Source organism: Coloeus monedula (assembly GCF_965178545.1).
Source record: "Coloeus monedula genome assembly, chromosome: 9".
Classification (NCBI taxonomy): domain Eukaryota; kingdom Metazoa; phylum Chordata; class Aves; order Passeriformes; family Corvidae; genus Coloeus; species Coloeus monedula.
In genome coordinates this window covers 10,441,775-10,467,990 of record NC_138789.1, presented here as the reverse complement: position 1 = coordinate 10,467,990, position 26,216 = coordinate 10,441,775, and the positions used below count along the sequence as shown (strand labels likewise).

At 39.7% G+C, this 26,216-nt stretch overlaps 1 protein-coding gene across 4 annotated transcripts; it reads left to right on the top strand.

Moving 5' to 3' along the window:
• Window positions 1-29: 29 nt before the first annotated feature.
• On the top strand, window positions 30-24,243 carry DDX59 (DEAD-box helicase 59). Of its 4 annotated transcripts, XM_082286784.1 has the most exons (9): window positions 30-72; window positions 6,847-6,941; window positions 17,460-18,283; window positions 19,440-19,607; window positions 20,174-20,263; window positions 20,666-20,917; window positions 21,081-21,233; window positions 21,700-21,828; window positions 23,533-24,243. In XM_082286784.1, exons 3-9 carry the CDS (start codon window positions 17,471-17,473, stop codon window positions 23,794-23,796), a joined length of 1,869 nt encoding a protein of 622 aa, XP_082142910.1. In that variant the 5' UTR covers window positions 30-72; window positions 6,847-6,941; window positions 17,460-17,470; the 3' UTR covers window positions 23,797-24,243. The 4 variants fall into 4 exon arrangements, with proteins under 4 accessions (XP_082142910.1, XP_082142909.1, XP_082142908.1 ...); XM_082286783.1 differs by lacking the exons at window positions 30-72; window positions 6,847-6,941 and adding an exon at window positions 16,116-16,389; XM_082286782.1 differs by lacking the exons at window positions 30-72; window positions 6,847-6,941 and adding an exon at window positions 16,116-16,431 and having other exon boundaries at window positions 23,533-24,242.
• Window positions 24,244-26,216: the final 1,973 nt, after the last annotated feature.

The window sequence follows — 26,216 nt, the reverse complement described above, 5'->3', positions numbered from 1 at the left end:
GCGCCGGGGCGGGCCCGGGCCGCCCCCTCCCCACGGGGGCTGTGGGCGCCGCGTCAGGCGGGGTCGCTCGAGGTGGGTCCGGCCTTGGGTGGGGCGGCCTCAGGAGCGTGGACCGGCTCGCCTCGCCTCGCCTCGGTTCGGCTCAGCCCAGCCCAGCCTTAGCCCGGCGGCAGCGGGAGGGGGGGAGTGTTTCCCGCGGTCAGGGGGCGCCGGCAGTGCTGGGAAAGGCTGGGAAAGGGCGGTGTCCCTCGGCCGCGGGTCCACCCGCTCCGGCGTCGCCTCTCTCCACAGCGTGGCCGGACGGGCCGTCTGTGGTGTCGTCGGGGAAGGTCGGGATCAGCCCCGCGTGTCTTCTCTGCAAGGGGAGCTGCCTGGCTGCAGGGGAGCCCGGCGGGCCGGGGTCGCGGTGGTCGGAGCGCGGAGTGCTGCCAAGGAGACGGGCTGAGCATCCCGCCCCTGCGCATTTGTCCCTCCTATTTTAAATCACGTCTATATATAACTTTGAGAATACTCTGGTAGAAAAATAACAAAGCCTTAAAATGGTTCAGGGCCTGGTCACGTAATCACTGTAATAGCAGCAGGAGTAGCGATTTGCCCTAAAGACCATCTCCTGTCTTGCTCACAAATACCTGGGCTGTTTTCGGGAGCGTACAGAATCACTTTAACAGTGGGCTGCGTGGAGGGAAGCATTAGTCACGGTAGGAAGCAGCAACTGCGTGCTTTGTGACTCAATCTGAACTGGATGGGTCGGCTTCGAAGTGCGGGTCTGAGGGTGCGGCCGTGTTGGTGAGGGGAGGCTGGCGGGAGGCTCTGCTCCCTCGGCACGGGCACTGTGTCATCGGGTGACCCGCAGCGCCAGCGGGGGGAAATCTCCACGTTTTGGCAGCAAATAGTTATTGTAGGTTATTGTGGATATATTGTTATTGTATGTATATATACATATATGTATATAAAAAATATATATAGTTTGAGGTAATGTCTAAGTCTGCCCTTCTTCCGCTAAAGAATAATTAGACAGAGTCTTAGCATGACACTGTAAAATTTCACGTAATTTTCTGGCCAGACTCTTATTTCTTTGTGTTTCAAGTGGATTGTGATTTGATCTGCATGGAGATTTTTCTATTGCTGTGTGGCTCTGTGTGCTTCTAGCACTTCACATGCACAGTGAGACAAACATCATGATTATTAGGCAAGAGTACTTTACAGTTTTAGTGACATGTATCTATATTTATTAGTAATGAGTAAATGAAAGGGTTGTGGAGGTCAACATTTGAAGAAATCGTTGCTGAGTATTCGCCATACACTCTCTGGGATGGGATTCCCAAACTGTCATGCATACCACTCATAAGTAGTGCATACCTACCTACAAAACTAGGAGCTGCTGCGGGCAGTACTCAGCAGAGCGGAGGGGAGGAGGAAAGTTGAGAAATCCTTGCTTTAGCAGGCTGATGACTGAAATTCCCAGATCCTCTGCAGCAGAAATAGTAATAATAGTACAAAATTAACATACAGGTGCACTTGGGAAGATGCTCTCTATTAAGAAAGCCTATATGCTTCGTTTTCAACAATTAATATTTGCACATTTTCCTGATTTTTTAAATACATTGGAAATGTTATATTAGACACTTTACATTATTTTAACTATTTTTTTATATTGCCAATAGAAAATTATTTTAATTCTTCCTGCATATTTAACAACAAACACCTGAAATTCATAAGCTTTAAAACCTCAAATGATTAGAGCTAAGAAGAAAAAAAGAACTATGTTCCAGATCCCAATTAATTTGTTTCTTGTATGACTGAGAAAATACGTCAAAATTTTATCAGCCTATAGGAAAACATGTTTAGAAAAACTGTAAGGCCACTATTTACCTATGATGGTATTTTTTGTGGGTGCAGCATTTGTGCCAATGAAACCTATCAACAAACCAAACAAAATCTAAGAAAGCTGTCTTGTGGTAACTGCAGTCAAAGTGGGGTTTCATTTGCTTAGTGCTCTTTAAAGTGAATGCATGAATATAAAATCTAATATAAGTAAGTGCAAAAGAAGACATCACCACCAGTTGCTGGAGTTCTTGTGCCAGTTCTTTTACTTTTGCAAACATGCCAAAATGGCATCTTGCTTATTGCATTGTCGAAGATACCAACAGCCAACATGGAAAACTATTGAAATCTGCTCTAATTGCTCAGTGCAAATAAACAGGAAAACTGAATGAGGAGTCATCCCTTTCTGCTCTGCTCCTGTTTATACATCTTAAAATATTTTAAATAGTGATAATCTTTCCTGTACACAGTCTTTCTGCTGCAGAGTATTTTATACTTTAGTGTTAATTCCAAGCAGAAAGACAAAGTATTGAAACAAGCATCACACAGATTTTTATTTTTTTACCTTCATTTTCCCTTCCTTTCCCCTCCTTCTAGCCCAAATTAGAATCCCATTTGACTAGTTTTATCCTGTGATTACATCATAAGCCTGGCTGTTCACTGTCATGTGTCTGGCCATTTTCACAGTGGGTGTACCATGCCTGTACTCAGCATCAGGCAACAGGAACCAATTTGACCATTAAGCTGTGAATAATGGTGTGGATGGCAGTTGTTGCTAATAGTTCTAACCTTGGGAGATAGTGGAAAGAGTCCTGACTAAAAATTTCATACACTTTTTTCCATTTGTTTTAAGATTCACTTAGCTTCTGAAGAGGCTATGTGTAGAGTAGGAGCCTGTAGACTGATTTCAGGCTAGCACTAGATTACACAGTGTTCAGTCTAGAATAGCATTTCATGCATAGTTTCTTCCTTCACAACACTTGATGATAAAGGCAAATTAAAATGTTTTAAATTAGCAATACCATGACTGTTTTTGCAGTGCACTGTCTGTAGCCAGACTGGGTGCTAGTGAACAGCCATCTTATCAGGCTTCCTATGGAGGGTAGTAAAAACATTCCTACTTCGGATTGGCTGGTTGTATGAGGGCAAATCCACAAACACAGCAGTTCACAGCAACTATTCTGCTGAGTAATGCTTCAGTTTTGAGGTTGGAAACAGACTTGGAATAACACCATGGGAATATTATCTTTAATCGCTGTTATCAAATTTGCCTAATTAAGATGATTCTATCTGTTTTCCTGAGTTTAGAGGATATCAGTCATGATAGAAATGGTTTGGCTGAGGGGAGGGGTGCACCCTGTGGCCTGTAACCTCTGGCAGCGAGGCTGCTTGCATGACTTGATGTGGTGCTGTCAGACTGTCAATGTACAAACCAAGAACCAGTCATGTCCCAGTGGGATCCCTAAGGAACGTGCTTGTTGACTTCAGCAGGTTTTGTATTACATATGTGAGGTTGAACAGGTAATCTATAAATCACTGTGTGAGGTTATTACAGCCTAAGGATGACTTATGAAATGGAATTATTGATATTCCAGCCTCTTAAACGATGATATTTTATTAAATATATTTCTTTATAGGTAATGGTAAAACTGTAAGAGTTAAGATATTATATTTTTAAATAGCAATCCAGCTGGCTATAAGCAATCTAGGAGACTCCTGGAGTGTGTAGAGACATTTTCCTGGTCCAGGCATTAGATGAACCAACCAGAAGAGAAGGATTATGGGAGCTGGTGCTTACCAATGCAGATGAGCTTATTAGAGAGGTGAAGATTGGTGGCAGCTTGGGCTATAGTGACCACTCCCTGGTGGAGTTTGTGAGGATTGTATGCCTGGTAAGGAGCCAAGTCAGGACCCTGAACTTGGAAAGAACAAACTTCCAGTTGTTTAAGGAGTTGGTGAATGAGATTCCCTGGGAAACTGCCCATAGGGACAAAGAAACTGACCAGAGCTGGCAGCTCTTAAAAACACTTTTCTTAAAACTAGGTGATCTTTAAGACCCCATCCAATCCAGGCTACTCTGTGATAATCAAGTGAATGATTGTCTGAATTATTAAAGTTCTTTGGCATTATTACTAACATGCATGTATGTAGTTTCTGCAAACTAGGAGTTTTCCCAGAGCATGATTTTGGAGAGGAATGTGTTCTTCCTGTTTTAGGATGATACAAAAGTACAAGAACAGTTACATAATTACTGTCTTTCACATTCTTCTATTAATTTGTAATCAGAAAGTACTGAGGGGAGAAAACAGTTTACCAACTTTATATATTTTAGTAGTCATGAGCCAAAGGGAAAGCAAAGGTTTGTATGACATTTTACTTGAGTCATCTGTGATTTTTGATACAGTTAAAACTAAAAGAAGAAAAATTGCAGTAATAGCTACTTTAGCTCATTACTGCTACTGAAATCTGCACAACCAAAAAGCTATTCAATGAGAATCAACTGTGGTACCCAACAGTCATTTCTCTTAATACTTGGACACTACTGGTTTCATTTCCTCAACCTGGCTTTGACCTAATGTTGTTCTGCAAAGGGGGAAAAAAAAAATCTATGTCTTCCCCACCCAGTTCCACTGGGTCACCAACCAGGCAACAGATCTGTGGCAAAACCTCTCACCTCTGTCAAAGCTCAGGACTGGTTGGCTTGTTGTGTCTTTTTGTCTGGTTACTTTGGTTTCTTGTTTTCTGAGATTTTTAAATTTGCTTCTAATTTTGAAAATCTGATTTCCACACTGGCTTCTTTTGTGTTCTTCTCATCTGGTGGAATTGTTCTTGTTCTAGGGGGTTTCAGATGAGCTGTCTTGCCACATATGCTGTGCAGTACTCCCTAATTCCAGGGCTTTTCTTCTTCTTGACATTCCACCATTGCCAGGTTGTCTGTGAAGAAAAAAATACCCTGCTATAACTTGTATTTTTTACTATAAACTTTAAAACGTATGGAAAAGATCCTACCCTCTTTCATTAAGTCAAAGATCTGTACTATACATTTTATGACCATGTAGTGCCTGACGTGTTGTCTAAGGAAAATTCTGAGGGTGATTTTTAATGAATATAACCTTTAAATGGCTTAGCTGCACTGTAAAATAGATGTATGGTGGGAAACTTGCATTCAGAAAAATACTTTGTACAAAAATAAAGCACCATGTTATTATTGTTGTTAGATAATGCTTTATTTGCTTCCCAGTTCAGAGGAAAATGGACATGACTCCCGTTTTCAAACTGTACATTTGGGTAAAAGAAGTTGAAATCAGTTAGTAAGGCTTTTTTACTAAGTCTGAATGAGAGTGAATACAAAATTGGGCACTTTTTCGTGCTGTGAATAGCTTTTTTTGTGCTGCTTCTACATGTGAAGAAAGATCTGAACATTCATAAAAGTTCATTTGTTTTGAGCATATATATATCATTTATTAGAAGAGCATGAATAGACTTCAGTTTCCCATGTTTTGGCCCTGCTTCCAGTTTTCACTGAAGCTCATGTGTGTCTGAATGAGAGCAGCAGTGAAGAGCAGAGAATGCTATGTTTGAACAGTAAACTTCTGGTATCATTTAATTGCAATGAAATTCTTTTTTTTTCAAAGGGGTGGTAATGAAGATGAATGAGGAAGGGAAAACAAGGGAATAGCACAGGAGACTATCCAATGAAGTTTTTTTTTTTATGTCTTTGAAACATCATAATCCAAATTTTCACTGATACTTTTAGGAAGTTTCCATTTCCCTTAACTTACTGAGAATTTTCATGTTATTGAGGAATTTTTTTATTACTTTACGGAGCAGGTGTACATAGCTGGTGTTTAAAAATTAGCTGTGGAAAGTGTATATCAAAGATTTTTATTGTAGCCATTTATGTGTGCATAGTAAGGTCATGCCAACCTGAGTGTATAGAACTCTGTTACATTTAATTCTTTTTTGGTGTAGCTTAATTTGTTTATAATATTTTCTGAGTAGCTTTACATGGTGTTTGCCTTATGATTCATTTGAAAACATGTTCAAGATAGAAAAATGTATGGGAAGTTTAAGCCATGTACAGAACAATTTGATTTAAATACTCCCCCAATTTTAATATATATTAGAAACATGGGAAGAACAACAATTATTTTAATACTAGCCTTAAACCAAATATGTGTGCATATATATTTAGCAATAAAATCGTGGCTCCAACAAACTTTTTTTTTATGTTTAGGTTAATTCTATGTGTTGTTCCTATTTGAAATCACTGGTGCTACAGACATGATTAAATATAAGTGTATATATAATAGGTTTTCTGGATTAAAGGTGTTATGCAGTACTTGAAGAAAAAAAACTGGGTGGTGTCTTTCTTGTAGAAAATTTCAAAAGAGAAATTAAGTACAAAAGTTTATACATCTCTCTGGTTATTCTGTCCTCCTGTGCTATTCTTTATTATATACATGGCTCTGTTAAAGCCTGGAGGGTTATCTCTGCTGTCTCACCTGGGCAGGGAGCAGTCATGGTTCCCCTTGTTGGCACGAAGAATAGAACTGTCCATCATCTTCATGGGTGTTGGAAACAGAGCTCTCTCTTTGTACTCACCCGTGTAGCTGAATATGGATGAAGGAAGGAGGCCCTGACCTTGCTGTTCAAGGCATGTGTGAGCCCCAGTTGTGATGGCCACTGCCCTGGAAGCAGCCTGAGACAGACAAAGTACCCTGGGACTTGCACTTCAGCACAGTCAGAAAAGTCCCCCACAGTCCAGGGTTTGTTTTGACAGCCACAGTTCAGTTCTTATGGATGATAATTTACTAAAGGAGTGGAGAATCACTTGGGGGCAAGGATGCTAGCAGGCACTGTGTCGAATCAAGGGGATTATTTCATGAAACAACTAAAGTAACACCTGGAGATTTTATACAAAAAGAGAAACTTGCTGGGGTGTATACCTATTCTCTTTGATCTGGCAAGTCTCTGTGTTTGTGTCAAACTCTTTCCTCCTTTTTTATTTGTTCTTAACAGAAATGAAGCAATTGCCAGATTGGAGAATGTAGGGGAACAGAACAGATTTCACTGCAATATGCCAGTGTGTGACACAGATCCAGCTTGTTCAGAGAGTGAGTATTTTGCTGTGCATTGGGTAACTGTTGAAATGGGGTACTTGAAAATCTCTGTTGCAGCTGCTAGTCTGCACTTTCAGAAAAGGGAAAAGAAGTAAGACACGGTCACCAAAAGTGTTGGGGAAGCAAAAACAGTCTCAGTAAGAAAGTGTGTTCAAGGTAGAGGGCACACAGCCTTGCTTTATTCTCTTTTACCACCAAGGTCTTAAGTGGTATTGTACTGGTATAATTAGGAATACTGTTCAACTTTTTTGGGTAAAGAGATGAACTGGAGGTGGAATAGTTCAGTAGAAACAACAAAAAAAAAACCAAACCAAACCACATGCTATTTATGTTGTAACATGTCATAGGACTTCTAGTCAAAGACAAGAATACCATGGTGGAAATGCTGAACAAACTGATGAACCATTTTTGTTCAGAGTTAGAACAATACAAGTTTTAGATATTTTAAGACTAGTCAAAGGGTAACAAAAAAAGGCTTTGATTACTGCATTGCTCTGATTTTGTTATTTAAGAGAGCCCAGTCCCACAGAAATATCCTCACTGCTGCTAGAGAACAGGTTTCCTGTCTATCAACAGAAGATTAAGAACCATTTGAATGGAGATGCTGTGTCTCTGCTTCTGCTGGCTCTTTAATCATTAAAGGATGACATGTCATGCTTCCCAGGGCCAACACCCTCTTGTAACCACTGGCTCCCTTTATGGCTCCTTGCAGAGCAGACAGTGTCAGTAAGACAGAAGCCTTTTGGCAACCTTGCCTTTTTGCTCCAAGTCCCAGTTCATGCAAACTCTTCAAGAATGGTAATGTCTTCATACACCCAGCATGTTAGCTGAATTGCAAATAATCTCAGAGGAACTGTGGTTTCATGGAGTTACTTAGTTTTGATTTGTCTTGAACTGTAAGGTAGGTAGAGATATTTGGGGGATAATGTGATCTAGGGGAGAAAACCCAAGTTAGTAAGGAAAATTAGAAACTTTTTTAAGATACTGTGTCGCATGTTTTTTTCTGACCCTTTTCCTTCTACTGTTTCGTTTGCAATTACCTCACTATATATATTAAGAAAAGTTTGTAATTTATTGATATTGATGATATTTATATACTTTGATTATCTCTTTTAGTTTTGAACTGCTGGGAGGTTTATTCCTCATAGGTGTAAGCCTAACCCATCACTTTTCCACCACTTGGGCAACCATTGTAGACTTCTTGCTTCTTGGCAACTGGCTATTACCTGATAGAGAGCTTCCTTAGCTTGAACTGAAATCTGGTTTGTGCCTGAAATCTAATTTCTATATATCTTGCTAGTTGCCACAGGAAAGAATATTGCTTTGGCCAGGAACTCTACAAAATGACCTGGTTATAATGGGTCAAGGGCCAAAAAAGAAATGGGTACACTGAAACTGGACTTCTGTGTGCCTCAAAGCTTTGGATCATTTGTTCAAAAACAATACAGAACAAAACCAGCCTGACATAATTTCACATGGAAATCCTGGGCCTCTATTTTGTGAGAATGATGTGTTAACAGCCAGTTTTTTTCACAACCTGGCATTATACCCAGGTCAGCTGAGTTGTATTAAGACTTAGCACAGATTTATTCCACTGAATTGCTTGGCAGATAGAATAAGGAGTGTTTCATATGTATTTCATACAGTCTTCCTTAAAAAGAAAATACACGTCAGTGGAATCTTGACCATACAGCACAAAGTCTCCTTTCACACTACAGTACTTCAGACTTACTTAATACCCAAGAGTTAGAAAACATGTAATGATCTGGAGTGCAAACTTGATAACCACAAATTTTCTTTCAATAAAACAACTAAAAAACACATGAAGTGCTAAAGTGTTTACCTCATTTAGTGTAAATTTAATTTATTCCAAAACTCAAAAATGTATTTTAAAACTTGTAATCTGAATTCTTTTGAACTGGGTATCATGCTGGAATTTTTTGCCGCCAAGTTACAGATCCCAGAAAAATAAGGTTTGCATGAAAAGTTCTTGGCAAATCTCTCTTGGAACAGCACAAACAACACTGCTTAACAAGGAGGCATTCATTATTTCTGTCTTGTTACCCTCTGTTATTACAGTCACCAGCTGTAAGGTTACTGGCATCTTTGAATCTTCCTAATAAAAAGCATAGGGAGCAGTCGTTCAAGGATGATAGTGAGAAGTATGTTGCATTTTTCAGGTTTGCTTTTGTTTTTTAATTGCCATTGTGCTTTATCAAGAGCTAATGCATTGTCTGCATGTTCTCACAACAAACGAAGTTTAGGAAAGTAACAGTTTCAGAGGACAAACCTGTTGGTCTCACTTTGGTGGTCTGTGATCCTTGAGTGTGCAACTAAAAAAAGTGTTTAGCCTTTTGAAAGTAAAGCCATCTGGTATTTAACTTTTCTGTTTAAAAATGTCATGGATAAATGGCCTTCTTGGTGACCATATATTTCTATTGCATTACAATCCTTTTTGGAAAAACTTTTAAACACTGTTGTAACTTTTCTTGGTAAACTAAGCCACAGCTCTTGTATCCTCTATTTTGCTTAGCAGTCATGTGCATTGCCTTTTTTAGCACCTGACAAAGTTCTGTGCTAATGAAATTAGTGTAAGGTATGCCACAAGTCTGTAAAATTAGTATCTGAGACCTGTAGTTGTTAGAAAAAAAAAAAATAGCCAGAAGGTGTATTTTTTAATTACACTGTTAAGACTGCATGTAGTACTCTGCACACAAGGAGTGATGTTTGAGAGCTTCAAAAATCTGGAGGCTAGAGCTCAACAGAAACAGTCACTTGGAGCAGTGGTAAAGGCTGACACCAAGGAAACTTTTGAGATCTGGATTCTGGAGCTGCACAGCCACCAAGGCCACTGCTGGTAGAAAGCCCAGGAGCTGGAGGGATCCTCTGCTGGAGAAAGGCTGCCAATGGCTTCCTAAGGCAATGGTACAGCTGGCAGTCACACTGGAGCAGGAACACCCTGAATTGCAGCAGCAGCAGCAACAAGTTGACTTTTTGGAAGTGTAGTTATAGCCTTACTTGCTACTGAACTTACAGCTTTCTTGCTACTGTTGCAGCAGCGAGTTGACTTTTTGCAAGTGCAGTTACAGCCTTTCCGTGACCTTTAGTGATTTTTTTGGTGAGGGATTCAACTAGGGCAATTTAATTCTTCATGCAGAGACAGAAGGAGGACTAAATGTAATGTAGGGAAGCATGAAGTCTAAACCCAGTGGTTAATACTGGCATAGCTTTTGACAAGAGAACTGATAAATAGTCTGGTTTCTAGCAGCTCTCCTTCTTGTTTTCTGGGCCTTTCTTGCAGTGGTTTCTGTTGCCAAAATTAGCAATGCTGGTAGGAGCTTTAGTAGTTGAAGGAAAATTTTTTTAGCCATTTACTCAAAAGGTTTAAGACACAATTTTTTTCTTCAGTTTGTCACACTATTGGATTCTAACTCTATGCTTCTTTCACTCCCTATGAATGCAATGTACACGCCACGTTTGTTATACTTGCTGATTAATTAGAAAGGTCTTAATCTCTTAAGTTATATGATTGGAAAGAGAGTGTATTTATGGGCAGGTGGGAATGCACATTGGACACAGGTCATCTGGCAAGCTGGAACTTGATGATTCCTGTTGTCTCTTATGGAATTTCTTTTTTTCTCTCCCATCCTTTTGTCTGAGACCCCAAAGGAGGGGGAAAAAAGAGTTTACTTTTAGTAAGTGCATATTGTGTGAATGTTATCTTACTGTTACAATAGATGCCAATCTCTTTTGCCTCCAAACAAACTTACTAATTGGAACACAAATATATCCTCTCAGAAAGAAAAAGAGATTAACATAAAAGGAGAGAATTTTTAATTCTTAATTCTAATTATATTTCAAGATTTATTTAATCTTGTTAATTTCCACCTGAATTCTCTAACGATCTGGGTTATAGTTTGCTAGCTACTGAAGTCCCTGGAATTTGGCAATGGTCTTCACAATGTTTTGATCAAATCCTTGTTCTCTAGTCTCATAGACCTAACAGAGATTTCTAAGTTTAAATTAGTTTAAATGATTCTCATACCCTAAAATCATTCCTTTTAATTGCAAAAAGTGAGACTATCTTGTACACAAAGGTTGGTAATTGTATTCACTGTAGTTTTTATAGCTGTGCTAACAGTATGGTGATACTGAATTAGGGAATCCATCAGTTATCAAAGTAAATATTATATGCACTATTTGAGCATATAATCAAATACATTAATTATGCTCATAATTTTTTTCATGAATTGCCCTATAGAGTTATTTCCCTATGGACTAGTGGCATTTAATGCTGAAGCTTCAGGGCAGGATTGCTGTTGTTTGTGGTTCTTTTTCTTTTTTTAAAAAAAAATTTATACCTCCTCAGTAATATTCAGATAATTCAGATTTAATTAGATTGTTTTTTAAATTCCAATTTTACCACAGATTTCTGCAGGGACTTCAAACATGTGGCTCTTCAAACAAACAGGGTGCTCAGGAAGCCTGAAAATATTAGTTCAAGTCTTTTTTTTACTGAAGATTTACTTTCAAAAACCTTAGGATCTGCCTGTTTAGATTAAACAAAATTAGAAAAACTAGGCCTCAGAATAAGTATACTGTATGCAATACCTGTACAAAATTAGGACATTTTGCATGAATATGAATTGTCTAGTTAATGGTTAGCCACCATTATTTGTTTTTAGATTATCTGGATTTTTCCTGTGTGGTTCCTTTAAAGGTGTAATTCAGAAACCAGTGGAGTAATTGACTCACTGGTTCCTCCAATCAAAGAACTATTCATTAAATATGCTTTGGGTTAGAGCTGCAGTTGAGTACCTACCTAAAAATCTGCTGAGCAGCTTCAAAATCCCCAAACATTAAAGAAACAGAAAAATATTTGGTTTTATGGCATCAGGTGGAGCAGACACAGGCACCAATCCCCAAGTAAACATACTTTGGCTTCCACTCCTCTTGAATGGAAAGACAATCTCCCTCCTTTTCACCCAAGCAGTGGATGTTGTCTTAACTCCATTTATATGTACTTAACTGTGGAACACTTGAAAAAAAACAAACCCAGAGAATATTTTTTTATTCTTTAATTGTTATCTTCATAAACTTAATGTTCTTCATCCATTATAATGTTATAGAACAACAACATCAAGGCTCTGGAATTCCCTAGTTTATAATAATGTAACATAGGATACATATTGAGATATTTAAAATAATTAATAGCTTAAAGAAAACCCAAAGCTATTCCTTTAAATGTGATTTTAGACACATTTTAATTGTCAGATCTGTCAGTTCTGGCACTTGCCATTTGAGGGAGTGATGCAGGAGGTGCTGGTTGGATTCCAGTTTGAGTCCATTCTCAGCAGATTTGCATACACTAGGAGCTCACTCGAAGTAGAAAATTCAGATATTGAGTGAAGATATTTTGGCTAACAAAGGAAACCTAAAATGCTCTGTATTAAAATGTTTTGGACACTTACTCTTTGGGATGGTTTTATCTGCTCATCAAATCCCTGTGTGGAACTTGAGAAGACCTTGCCTGCCAGAGGTGTGGAGAGGTACACAGAGCTTTGGTTCTGGGACGATTTGGTTCAGGTTGGAATTAACGGGGTCGCTCTGGGCGGTATCGCTCTGGAGAGCCGAGGTGGATGGTACAGTCAGACAGCTCTTTGCAGTCCTTGTGATGCTGTCTCTGAATTAGTATGTGGAATGCCTGTTTCTTACGGATTTACTGTGCCTGGGAGGAGAGGGATTTCAGTCTCCTGCTTTAATCCAATCTTGTTTTACTGAATTATTTATTATTTGCAAGTGATGGGAAAGGTTGATTCGTGCTTCTAAATGAAGTGTGTGATATGTTATAGGGCAAATGGCTGCTTTTAAACTGAGGACAGGAATCCTTTCTGTATATTTGTTATATAAACCTTGAGTGAATATGAAAAAATCTTCCTGATATAATTTAAAATAGACCAAAAAGTGGGATACTCACTATTAATAATTTGTGCTTGAGTTATTGTTTTCATTTTTTCTTTGACTTTTAATCAATAGTTACTGTCTTTGTTATTCTAACAGAAATTTGCACAAAGTTCAAAGTTGAAATAATCTCTTGCTGTGTATTTATGTCGTAAATCTGTCAGTATGTATTGGTCCTTTTGTACACGTGGGGTCATGTGTGCGTTGTTACATTTCTGTAGCTCCTAATATTTACTTCAGAAGTTACTCTGAAGAGACATTTTAATTATATGAGGACTATATTTGTACAGAGGTTTCTAATAACAAAACGTTATAGCTTCCTGAACAGCTATTGTACACATGCAACATAGGCAAGATGAGAATATTGTGAAGTGCTGGTGTTTTACCAACTCAATTAAATAACAATGTGATCATACAAAATAAAAATGCTACCTTGCTGCCCTGGAAACCTTAATATTTTCCTTTATGGCAACCCCAGATAAATTGTCCAGAATGAGCAAAAATTACTGTCCATAATTGCTCATGATTTTTTAACAGGAATTAAATCCACCTTTATTCTGCCAGTTCTTGAACTAACTAGTTTTTAGGAGGAAAAATACCAAGACAAGCCCCTTAGTAGCATATCTGAGAGCATATTGTCTGGGACATTTCGTGTACTCTAAAGGTACAAAAATTGGAAAATCGTATTAAAATGCCATTCACCTCAGATCTGATTAGCAGCACCAAGAGCTGAGAGGATGGAAATAAAATTCACCAAGGCACCTCTTACTCTTACATATTTCATCATTCTGAAAGAACACTTAGGCAAGGGACTGAACTAGAATGTTTATGCTTTTTCCCAGGAAAAAAACCAATTTATTCAGCGAGCTCACAAAGTACAGTATCTGTTTCAGAAGAGGTTTTGTTAAATCTATACTGATTAACTTATCCATGTAAATAAAGAATAACCTACTCCATTCTGAGGAAGCTTGCACTCCTTTTCTATGGTGAACACTTTATAAAGCATGTTACGATTGTCATTGGAAGAAATAATGAACTATCAGTAGCTGTCCAGCCTTTATGAGCCACTCAAGGTACAGTAGCTCTATTGGTATGTGTTCATTAGTCATCTCTTTGTCAGACTGTTGAGTCTACGTAGTTGTTTCTTGCATGGAAGCCCTTTCATGCCTCTAAATATCCATAGAGTACTTTTCTAAAACTTTTTTTCAATCTCTACTGTAGTCTTTCTCACTCAAGAAGACAATTTCCTACAAAGTAACTTTGTTTTTTCTGGCTACTGTTACACACTGAAAAAAATAGAAAAAGCTGATACATATAGGATTGTTTGCATTTTTGTGCATGGGCTCTATAGTGTATGAAACATCTTGTATCATATTACATATTGTTGAAATGCAATATTGTTGCTTTGTTTAGCAAATGATGCTTTGAATTCCAGGAAATGACCTTGTAAAAAATGGAAGTAAGAGAAGGAAATTCACTTCTGTTAGGGAGGGAAAATGAAGGAAAGAAAGTTAGTGCAAACAAAGGGGAATGACAGAGGCTGAATCAGAGAAAGGTGGAGATTTTCACTGGAATGTATGGAGTGTGGGTGGAAGGTGCCTGACAGTTTTTCAGTCTAGTGATGCCCACTTTCCAAATGTTCAATTATATTTTCAATTTTGGCAGTTAATTAAAAATGCCAAAGAGACCAACCCCCCTTATTTGCACTTTGTACCGCTACTGTTGAAGCAAACGACTACAGAAAAATCCGGGGTACTTTAAGATAAACCATATTTCATGTGTGACTGGACTTGAATGTTGTAGAATGCTGTAGACAGCTGCTTGAAAGCCCCCAGCTTTGTGTCTGTGTTTTCACCCTCCTCTCATTGGCTCCTCTGACTGGTCCTCTGGACTGCCATTAAGTTGTGCTTCCAAAGGAGCTGTTAGGATCTATGGATTTTCTCTTCAGCAGAAAATGATGATGGTGGTAGTCACCAACAGAAGTAATGAGGCAGAAATGGAATTCCCCATCAGTGTGGATGCTTTCAGCTTAATGGGATTAATGTTGGAAGAGAGCAGGGAGGTAAGGTTTAGGGCATCTAGAGTGCCTGGGAGTATATCAACCCAGAGAGCTCCTGCAGGATATCTTTGCCATGTACCAAATCATTTATGGTCATAGGGTAAACTTTTACTTTGGGAATACTCTGGTCCTCCTGCCTGTAGTCAAACCCAGGATCTGTACAGACACAGTGATGCCACCTATGACAGGTCTTGCGCCAGAGGGCTGCGCAGCACTGTGTTGCTAAATGTGGAATATGTGCAATTTTTGTAAGAAAGGTTGCTCTCTGTTTGATCTTTACATACTTTCAAGCCTAATAATTAACAAGAAGGGAAATTCAATCTGTGAAAAAAAGAGCAGCTAACAAGTAAGCTCTAAGTGATGTCCAGGTGTTAGAAAAACAAATTACTTGTTGGTAGAATTGCCTTGTCAAGATTTAGGGCTTGACATGCTCCACTGATCTCAGACCTATGGGGAGGTTGGCAAAACCTGGGAAGAAGGATGTCCACTGATACTGGACAACAAGAATGCAGGATTTACAGCCCACAAGGCCATTCACCAGAATTCCCAAGATAAGGAATAAACTAATAAAGACAACTCAGCAACTGTGCTGAGTCAGCTCCAACTGGGTAAAAGGTAATTGTGGCAGGGGGACATCACGGCCGCCGGCTCATGGTCCACCAACCCAAAAAAGAAAGATTGAGCATGCAGACTAATTAGCATGAGGAGGGAATCATCAACAACAGAAGATAGAATTCTAATAAATAAGAGAACGATGTAACTTGTAGCCAAGGAACACTAATTTCTTTGTCGGCTAAAATGTATAAATAGTAAAAAGTTTTGATAGTTGGCGCGCTTGATTTGTGGAATACCACCACGAACCCAGGCTTCTGCAACTCTGAGATAATCAGTATCTCTCTCGAGTGTGTAATTACCGGCTTGTTGCACACGGGGCAACGAATGCGATTTTTGTGGGTAACAAACGCGACTGCAGGCCCCGAGCGCAAGCTAACCCCGGCGGCGCCAGCAGCTCCGGGAGCTGCGGCCCGCCCCCGTTCCCCGTGAAGCGCGCAGGCCCGGCCGCCCCGGCCGCGGGACCCGCCCGCGCCGCTGCCGGGCCCGCCAGGGGCTGTGGGCGGGAGCGGCCGCCGCCATTTTGTGCGGGAGGCGGTGCGCGGCCCGGCGGCGGCGGTTCGTGAGGCGGAGGGGCCGGGGCCGGACTCCGCCTGCGGCGGCTGGGCGGTGGGCGCGGTTGTCTGGCGGAAAGGATCCCGCGCCGCCTTGTTCTCCCGTGGGGTGGGGGGCTCTTGCCAGAGAGCAGGGCTGGGAGAAGCTGCCGTGCTGCCCGGGGTCCCCGCGGGTCCCTCCCGAGCAGCGCGTCCGTCAGCCCGGCACTCTGCGTGAGCGTTCCCCCGCCCGAGAGGTTGCTGAGCTTGCCGAGAGGTTTGTTCTGGGAGATTCTCATGAGGCGCGAAAAATGAAATGGTGAGATTTGGCTTCTGGGCCGGGAGCGCGGAGCAGCAGCGGCCCCCGGCACCCGCGGTCAGCCCGCGGAGCTCTGCGGGCCGGCGCTGCTGCCGCGGCCTCGGGATTGCCCCCAGTTACACAAACACAGCTGTCTGTACACACAGACATAGCTTGGTGTATTTTTTAAAAACTAGTGTAAGAAGAAGTTCGTAGGGACTGGTAGACACAGTGCAATTTATTCAGAATAAAATTGCCGTATTTGGTGTACTTTTTATACTAATTGTACGATAGCAAACGATTGGTGATCATATCTGATGCTTTCGAAGTTTCAGAATATAAAAGTTACGGTATTTTCAGAATATATATATTTCAGAATATAAAAGTTACGGTATTTTTTAACACTTAATTTGTCTTTCTCGTATTACGGTATATATTTGGCAAATTGATAATGTGAGTCTTTGCTTGTTTTTGGACAGCTTGAACTAGAAGAGCTGGACTCTAAACAGATCTCAAAAGTTTGCAGCTTTGTAATTATAAGTGGACTTTAAAAAGAACAAGAAAAAGAGTGATCTTACTGTATTGAATTTTATATTCTTTACAAAACTGATTGTTTTATTTGGTTTAGGTTGGTTGGGCTTTTTTTTCCATAGCTTAGAAGAATGCTTGCATCTGTGGTTTCATCTTAGAAATAGGAACTCTCCAGGGATTTAAATATAACTGACTCTCAAAATGGATAAATTTCCACACAGTAAAAAGCAAAGCCTTTACTCAGTTGCAAAGGCCTAGTACTGACAATTAACTAATAGATAGATCTCTATATTCCATGCTTCCACTGTTGTTTTAAAATACTTCTTGGCATTGCATCAACATTGTTAAGGTCAAGAGAATTTTGAAACAAGGCAGTTTCTAGATCATTTCAGGGATTGAGAGTAGGTTTCTGTGTTTGCCAATATTTGCTAGATTTTCTTTTTTTGTTTGTGGTAACAGTAAAATGTCCCTTTTTCAATAGTAGTAGTTTCTAACAACTGTAACCATTTTCTTTCTAGTGAACTGAAGCATGTTTCTACCACGATCCGTTAAAGTCAAGAGGACTCCTGATGAGGACAAAAGCTGTACAGCTAAGAAACATAAACTCTCTTCTGGAGGATCTTTGCTGGAGGAGACCACTGAGTTCCAGGACTGTAAGTCAGTTGGAACAGAAACTTCTGCTTCAACATACAATTTGAGTGAAACTGTACAAGAACATACAGAACCCGCAGCTGCAGACCTTGGTGTTGCTAATACACCTTTGGGAAAGGACAACCAAAATACTGATGAAGATGGCTCTTTGGAAGAACCCATAAAATCCTTCAGCAAATCCCAGCGCTGGGCAGAGCCTGGAGAACCTGTGTGTGTTGTGTGTGGCCGCTACGGGGAGTATATCTGCGATAAAACAGATGAAGATGTTTGTAGTTTGGAATGTAAAGCCAAACACCTTCTACAAACTCAAGCAAAGGAGAAGCAGCTAAGATCTGATCAACACACAGATTCACAAGCAGAAGCTGACCTGCTTAATACACCTTATTTCTACAAAGATCATTCCTTTATTTTAGGTTTGCAAGATGAGCAGGTTGAGAACCTTAAACTCCAGCTGGGTATTGCTGTCCAGGGCCAGCAAGTTCCAAGACCTGTTGTAGAGTTTGAACACTGTGGTTTTCCTGAAACTTTAAACAATAATTTAAAGAATTCTGGCTATGAAGTCCCAACTCCTATCCAAATGCAAATGATCCCTGTTGGACTGTTAGGGAGGGATATTCTGGCTAGTGCTGACACAGGCTCTGGAAAAACAGCAGCTTTCCTGCTTCCTGTTATTATGAAGGTTTTGAAAGAGGTAATGAAACTTTGGGTAGTTATGGAAAGCAGTTTGCAAATTTGTCTCTTGGATTCCCAGTGTAATGGAGGCTGTGATTGCAGCGGTTTTCATGAACATTCAATGATTTATTTGACTTTTGATTGATAAAGCATTTGGTTCTTGGAGGGGGGAGGTGCTGATTATTTTTAGTGAAATTGAATGTTTTTTCACTTTGGTCAGATAAAGCAATTTTAATCAATATTATCTATTACACAGTTCCTCCTTGTTGAGAAAGTTAATTAAATTCTGTGGTAAACTTCCTAAATGACTTAAAATAGAAAGTGAAAGTAATTCCAGTCAGTCCCTCTGTAAGTTCTTCCTGTATCTTCATATATCAGATGGCTTGAAGACAGTTGCTGGCATTTGTGTAATTTCACAGAGTAATTTCTCTTGGAATATGTTTGGTTGACTGTCAAAAAACTACAGGAATTTGGGGTAATAAAATTTCTGAAATCCTCTAGTTACACAGTCTCCCCTTTGATAATGTGGGAAAAAGAGTTAAGAAAACTTCTGTTTTGTAAAGACATTAATGTATGATTAGAAGCAATGGCAAATAGTATTCTGTACCTTATGTGTGGTTCAGAATTGTTTTTTGCTTTAGTTGTTTTATTCAAAAAGAGATGCATAAAAATATATCAGAGAATTCTGGACCTGATTCTAGTGATGCTTTGCACTGTTTAGATACCTTTATAGATACATGTATATATACACACAAATGTGTGTAAACCTTCTCAAATGAATAATTGAAAGATGATTTAAGTAACTCTTTTATTCTTCAAAGTACTCCAGCATTAGTTTTAAGAAAGAAAGCATTATGTAGAAGTATGTAAGTGTATTACACTCCAATAGTTCCCCTGTCTGATTATCATTAAAGTCTGCAAGACAGATATATGTTTATAATAACAGGCTCAAAATTGGAACCTCAGTGAAAAGTATGTCTGTACACAGTCTTTCCAATTCTTCATCTTCAGGGTACTGGAGACAAGTTAAAGTATATATCAAGAATTAATTTTATTTTGCTGTTTAAAATAGTTCTCATTTTTAATGTAAAAGATTACTTTGGGAAATTTGAAAGCTTTTTGTCTAAATAATAAAGCAATTCCATGTTAATCCGATTTTTTTGTCTCCTTTCTAGACAGAAACTCCATCTGCCCTTATTTTGGCACCAACAAGGGAGTTGGCAATTCAGATAGAGAGACAGGCGAAGGAACTGATGGCTGGGTTACCCAACATGAGGACAGTTCTGCTGGTGGGAGGTTTGCCCCTGCCCCCACAGCTGCACCGGCTCAAGCAGAGTGTGAAGGTGAGTGCTGACTGAGCTGGAGAGCTACATTGTCATATTCACAGAAAAGAAAGATGTTACTGGTGACATGTATGAACACACAAAGATGGCTTTCTCCTAAGTCTATGCTACTGAAACATTTTTTACCTCCTGAAAATTTTACAGTTACACAGTTTTAAAAAACATTTTGACTTCTGATTAAACATCTAATAGCTTTTTTTTTTTGTTTTTTTTAAAAATATTTAATGTGTGATATTGCTGGTTTCAAAGACTGAAATACGCCAGTATTTTAGACAAGGAGTTGTAATTGACAGCAAAAAGTAGTTTGTTTTTCATGCAGATTTTATTGTGTGTAACTTAGACACTTCCATTAGAGCTTTAAAAGGTCCATTTCCTTTTAAGTCTTCATAATTTATAAGTTTTCTAGAAGTTTTATGACTTACTTCAATGCAAGTAATTTCACTAATTACTGCCGTTATTATGTCTGTGCTGGAATTTTACGGTTTTTCTAGGATGGTCCTCTGTTCTTTCATGGAGTTTCTAACTCCTTTGGGTTTTTTCCTCCCTTTTTTTTTTTTTTTTTTTAGGTGATAATAGCAACACCTGGAAGACTTCTTGAGATTTTAAAGCAAAGTTCTGTTCAACTGCACAGTATAAAAATTGTTGTGGTGGATGAAGTAAGTTCTTATTTATCAGAGCTTTGTTATCTATACAGAGGTGCTGGAAGAATAGTGTGAGTGGCTAGTCCATCTGATTAAACATACAGGGTGTTTGTTATAAAAATACAATGCATTTCTTAAGAGACAGTTTTATTTTTTGACACAATTTGAGGTGTGTTTAAACAACATTATGTTCTATTGCTGTAAAAGATTTAGGTACCTGACAGGATAATACTGTTAGACCAGTGTGAACCGTTTGTTTTTAATTTTCTCGCTTAGCTTTTTTTCTGACTGTAAATACTCCTGCATTTGGATTGTTACATGCCAGTCATGCACATTATGGTTCTTCTGTCAATTCAAAGTTCAGGATCCTGCTGTTCATGGAAAAAATGTGGTACAAATGTATTATTTTTCATTTAGGTGGATACCATGTTAAAAATGGGTTTCCAGCAGCAAGTGTTGGATATTTTGGAAGATATCTCTCATGATCATCAAACCATACTGGTGTCAGCCACGATTCCAGTGGGCATTGAGCACTTGGCAAATCAGCTTCTGCACAATTTTGTAAGAATAACAATTGGAGAAAAGAATCTGCCGTGTTCCAATGTTCGGCAAATTATCTTGTGGATAGAAGAACCATCTAAAAAGAAAAAACTGTTTGAAATACTAAATGTAAGTTTAATATTTTTCTCATAAGAGCAGTTTATAAAATGATTCATGTCTTTCCACATCTCTGTCAGGTTCTCATCTCATGGTCAGGAGAAATCGAATCCATGCTGATGGTGAACAGCCGATGGTTTTAATACCTTTTTAAATAAGCTATTTAATTTTACAGGACAAGAAGCTCTTCAAGCCTCCAGTGTTGGTGTTTGTGGACTGTAAACTAGGAGCAGATCTGTTGAGTGATGCTGTTCATAAGATTACAGGATTGCAGTGCACAGCTATGCATTCTGAAAAGTCTCAAGTGGAAAGAACAGACATATTACAGGTTTGTGCCTGCTAAAGATAAAGGTGTTTTGGTAGATTTCAAATGGCCTTTTTTTTAAGTGTGGCTTCATTTGAATGACTGAAGTCATAATTGACTGCTTTTCTGCAGTAATACCTGAGGTATTGCTGGGGGAGATGAGAGACAGATGGGACTAAGCAAAACTGTAGATAATAATCCCATTTTTAAATGTAGGTAAATACAGAGACTGTTTCACAGATTATTTGAAATGGGAATTTAAATAAGCATTTAACTGTAATTGATGATTTTTGGAATTAAAACTGCGGGTTTGATCTCTCTTTAGTTACCTCTGTGGATTATATTCCTGTTTAAACCAAGAATACAGGGAGCCATTCTCTCTTCTACAGTAGAATAATGCCACTGGGTTTATTTATCTCCTATGCTTAGAGAGGTTCAGAATACAAATAAGGAAAAAAGAATTAATTTTTGTTTGTTTCTCCCTTGCCAGGGATTACTTGAAGAGAAGTATGAAGTTATAGTAAGTACTGGAGTCCTTGGACGAGGGCTTGACCTTGTCAATGTCAAACTGGTGGTGAATTTTGATATGCCTTCAACTATGGATGAATACGTACATCAGGTAAATTAATAAATACATTGCTAATGCTTTGTTTGAAAAGTATGTTGAAATATGACATCCACCTGTGGAAATTTAAGTTCAAATGTAAACAGAAATATCATTTTCCTCTTCAGAATATTGTTTTTATAGGAAAGGAAAAAATGGTGCTGGATATCTCTTCCATAAGTTTCCCATGTAAATCACTTAAATCTAGAATACTGTTCTTATTATACCCTGTATTAAGTTACTAAAACATAGAAGAGCATCTTTAAATCACTTACTTTTGCAGTATTGTTCTTTCTGTTTTGTACTCTCTTGTATCATTTTGTGTCTATAGAAAACAAAGTTTACAATTTTTTTTATTGTGTGAAGAAAGGTCAAATACTCCTCTTGCAGCTGCAGCTCATGGACAGTGTGGGATATGCATTAATAGTCAGGAAAGCAGTCACTAACTTGATTTCTCCCCCTCTTTCTAGTCAAGCATCTCCTCTGATATTTTTTTCTGTGGATTTCCTGCTTTAGAAAAGATGATCTGTGCGTTGAACGTGTGAGTGCATTTATATGCACAGTCCCCAGCCCTAGTTTAGCTGGCACATCAAGAGAACTCATTCTTGCCCTCTTTGTGGCATTAGGAAGACACAGTGCTACTGTGTGCAGTTCTGAGAATATCAGCTATGGGAAAAGCCAACAAACTGGAGGGAGTCCAGGTGAAGTCAGGGGGCTGGTGCATGTGACACTTGAGGACGGGCTGAGGGAACTGGGCTTGTTTGGGCTGCACTAGAGACTTAATTGCTCTCTTCCATTCGGGTGGTTACAGAGGAGACAGAGCCAGACTCTCCTTGAAGATGCCCGGGGAAAGGACAGGAGCCAACAGTCATTACTTGCTACAAGGGAAATTATGGCCTCATAGGAGGAAGAAAAAATTTTCACAGTGAGGGGAGTCAGGCAGTGGAAGAGGCCAGAGGGGTGATGGGACCTTTGTGCTTAGAGACACTTGAAATAAGGCCTTGAGGGAACTGATCTGACTTTGAAGTAAACTTTGTTCCAAACAGATAAGAAGGACCTCTGGAAGTTATCCACTGTAATGAACTCCTCAAGTATTCTGTGTTATTAACAACTGCAGTACTTCCCTCTTGTTTTTAATTATCTTTCTGCTAAAGTTTCAAGCATGTATTAAGTAAATAAAAATGTTTTTTCCTAGCATCGAAACGATACCAATATGAACATATTAGCTGATCCTAAATAGAGAGTCTTTGTAGATTCTTTTCTAATTTGTTCAAGCATTTTAGATAATATTGGTAAATAATTTAAAGTTACTAGGACATGGAAAGTAAGGGCATTTTTGTAGACATGCTGGTGCATACTGTGCTTGATGTATGTGGCATCTCTATACTACAGATTTTTTAAAAACCCTTTCTTTGGATCAGATCTACTGTAGGCCTTTGCCCATAGTCTGTACCTCATATCTCGGTATCAGTATTGGACTTCTGCTGTGTCCCATAAACAAGTCACAGTTATAGATGCATTTCAGCTACAGCTTCAGATCTACATATCCTGAATTCAGGAAGTTTATTGTAAGTAGCTTTGTGCTTAGAGGTGAGATAGGGATTTGGCCCTGTTGCTTAGGTTTACTTGCTGTTTCGTAACAAAACCATGAACTTCTAAGACTATTTGAAGGACTTCCATTTAATATTGCTAACTTAAAATGAATTTATGCTTTTTCAGGTTGGAAGAGCAGGGAGATTGGGTCACAGTGGAACTGCAATTACTTTTATCAATAACAACAGCAAGAAGCTCTTCTGGGATGTTGTGAAGAGAGTAAAACCCACAGGCACCATTCTTCCCCCACAGCTGCTTAATTCCCCATATCTGCATGACCAGAAAAGAAGAGAACAACAGAGACTTAAACAATTACAGAGTAGCCTTGTAACAGGAGATAATATTATGGACATTATTAAAAAACACAACAAAAATAATTCTCAGAGGTAATAAAGGCATATTTATAGTTATGTAATTACAATAAAGAATGATTAAAAAGAAATATGAAATGTTGCCTTGTATATTGCATTTTTAGAAGAAATTTGTACCTTTTTTAGGGAGTCTCATTTTTATCTCATCTTTATTTTGAAATACTGCCTATTGTGTGCTTAAATTACAGTAGTACCTAGTAAAAGTACTCTGTAACCCTTTTTCACAGCTAGTAGTCTTTGATCTTACTTGCAAGAAAAAAAAATTAGTGGCAGATTAGCCTCCCCAAACCTCTGAAAATCTCATTCTGTTAGTTTAAATAAAATCTTCCACTGGGAATATTTCTCCAAGTCCTCAGTATGCTTTCTTGGGGTTTCTTAGGAACATATATGCAAGTTTTGTTTGTAAACTTGTTTGTACTGAAAATTTAGTTTCTCCTTTAGTGTTTGTGGACTAGCTGGAAGTTTTGGTCAAGGACTTTGCAATACCAGAAATAATTTGTTATTAGTGTAACTTCATTAAAGAGAAATGAGATAAACGCTATAATTTTGTTTTTATCTAATGAAATTTAATTAATGTATAAATGGTCATAATTACTCATTTAAGCATAACTTGCCATGCTCTGACACCAGATGTTCTTCCTTTTTTTTTTGGGAAATGAGGTCAAAACTGTATTAAAATAGTGTTGTATGATTTCCCATCCTAAATCTGAGATAGGTCATAATTGGAACTTCCTTTTTTTTTTTTTTTTTTTTTTTTTTTCCCCCCTTCCCGCTTTTAGACTGAAGTTTGAGAAATCAGTTTCATCAGACCTTTCATGCTGCTGTGATGCCTCATCTCTTTTTGGCAGGGAGTTAGATGTCAGCCCTGTGCATTGTATGTCTGCTCTTTCGCCAAAGGACAGCAATGGGATAAATTGACTGGTGGCAAAGAAATTGTTAAGAGCTTAGTAGCTTATTTTTTTCCCTGATAAGAAATAAAAAGAGTAGGTCTTACACAGTGCAGGACTGATGACATGAGTGTGGCACCAGTGCCAGATACTACTTCAGGGACTAATGTTGTAGATGTGAGGAGACAATTTGGTGGGAGTTGTTGAATATGACTGTTTGATATCAATCTTGAATTGTAGAGCCAAGTTCAAACAAAAGCTGGGGTCTGTCCGAAGACACGTTAGGGGTGTTGAATTCCTTTGACATTGTTTACAACATTTTTCCCCTTAACATAATTCACAACAATGTGTAAAACCGTTGCCATGCTTTTAGTGCTATTTTCAATTTGGCATCATATCAAAAGAATGTCTTCTTTAGAGATGGAATTTGTTGATTTTTCTCTCTTGTTGGAAGTAATCCACTCCTGCCTATAAAATGTTTTTGTGTAACACTCCTGCAGACAAATTTAGCCATTGGTATGTTTAGAAGTTCGGATACCTCTACCCATGGTGACCTTGCTGTACCAAAATTCCACAAATTGTGTTCCACAATTGTGAAATCAAACAACAGTTCTACACCACGTTTGTCTCAGGAAGTAAATGCAAGTACAGGATGTGTAAAGGTAAAATTGTGTCAGCACCCTGGTTCTGTTATCTTGCAGCAAGCTTTCTTATTGTTACTGGGTTTACATGGTTATGTATAATATATTTTATTATCAATGGGTCTTTTGTGGGCGCATATATCCATTGATTCCAGCATCCTGTTTTTATTTCTTCCCCTGGTGCTGCTCGGAGTGCCAACATTGCCTAAGTGCCATGAGTTCTTTTAATTCGTTTCCCACCCGTTTTTCGTTCCCTTTTCACCCGTGCTTTGGCTGTGCACGAGGTGCGGTGTAGCTGCCCTGCCGGGGCTGAGGTTGGTCGTGCGGAGCGGGTGGAGCTGGGTGCGATCCCGGTGCGATCCCGGTGCGATCCCGGCCCGCGCCCTGCCCGTGCCTCAGCCCTCACAACCGGCCCGCCGCGGCGCCCCCTGGCGGCGCGGGGCGCTGCCTCGGGGCCGGGCCTGGGCGGCGCCTGGCGGAGCCAATCGGGCGCGCCCGGCGCGTTCAAACGAGGCGGGGGCGGCGCCGCGGCCCGAGCGGAGCGCAGCGGGGCGGGCGGCGGTTGAGGAGGGGCGCGCTCAGGTGAGGGGCGGCCCGGGCGGACCCTTCTGCCTCCCGGCGGGGGCTTCCCCTCCGCGGGCTGTGGTTTGGGCAGCCGCGGGGCTCTGGGCTGTGTGGGGCCGCGGGTTTGGAGGTGCTGCTGCTGCTGCCTCCTCGCCCTCTCCCCGAGGGCGGGCCCGCGACACAGCCCCGCGGCCGTGCGGGCTCTGCCGGGGCTCGGCCGGGGAGAGAGGGGAGCTTTGCTGAGGGATAACAGAGCTGCCGGTTTCTCCTGCGCTTTCGCCCAGCTTTGAGCGCTTGGCTTTCGTCTCTAGTTAGTGGCTGTAATTTTTTAAAAATGAGGAATGATC

Bases quoted from the DNA above. Each gene is read 5' to 3' on its own strand.
- DDX59 (XM_082286784.1), top strand. From the start codon at position 17,471: ATGTTTCTACCACGATCCGTTAAAGTCAAGAGGACTCCTGATGAGGAC. The intron at 19,608-20,173 runs GTGAGTGCTGAC...TTTTTTTTTTAG, and splicing joins GGCTCAAGCAGAGTGTGAAG to GTGATAATAGCAACACCTGG. The intron at 21,829-23,532 runs GTAAATTAATAA...ATGCTTTTTCAG, and splicing joins TGGATGAATACGTACATCAG to GTTGGAAGAGCAGGGAGATT.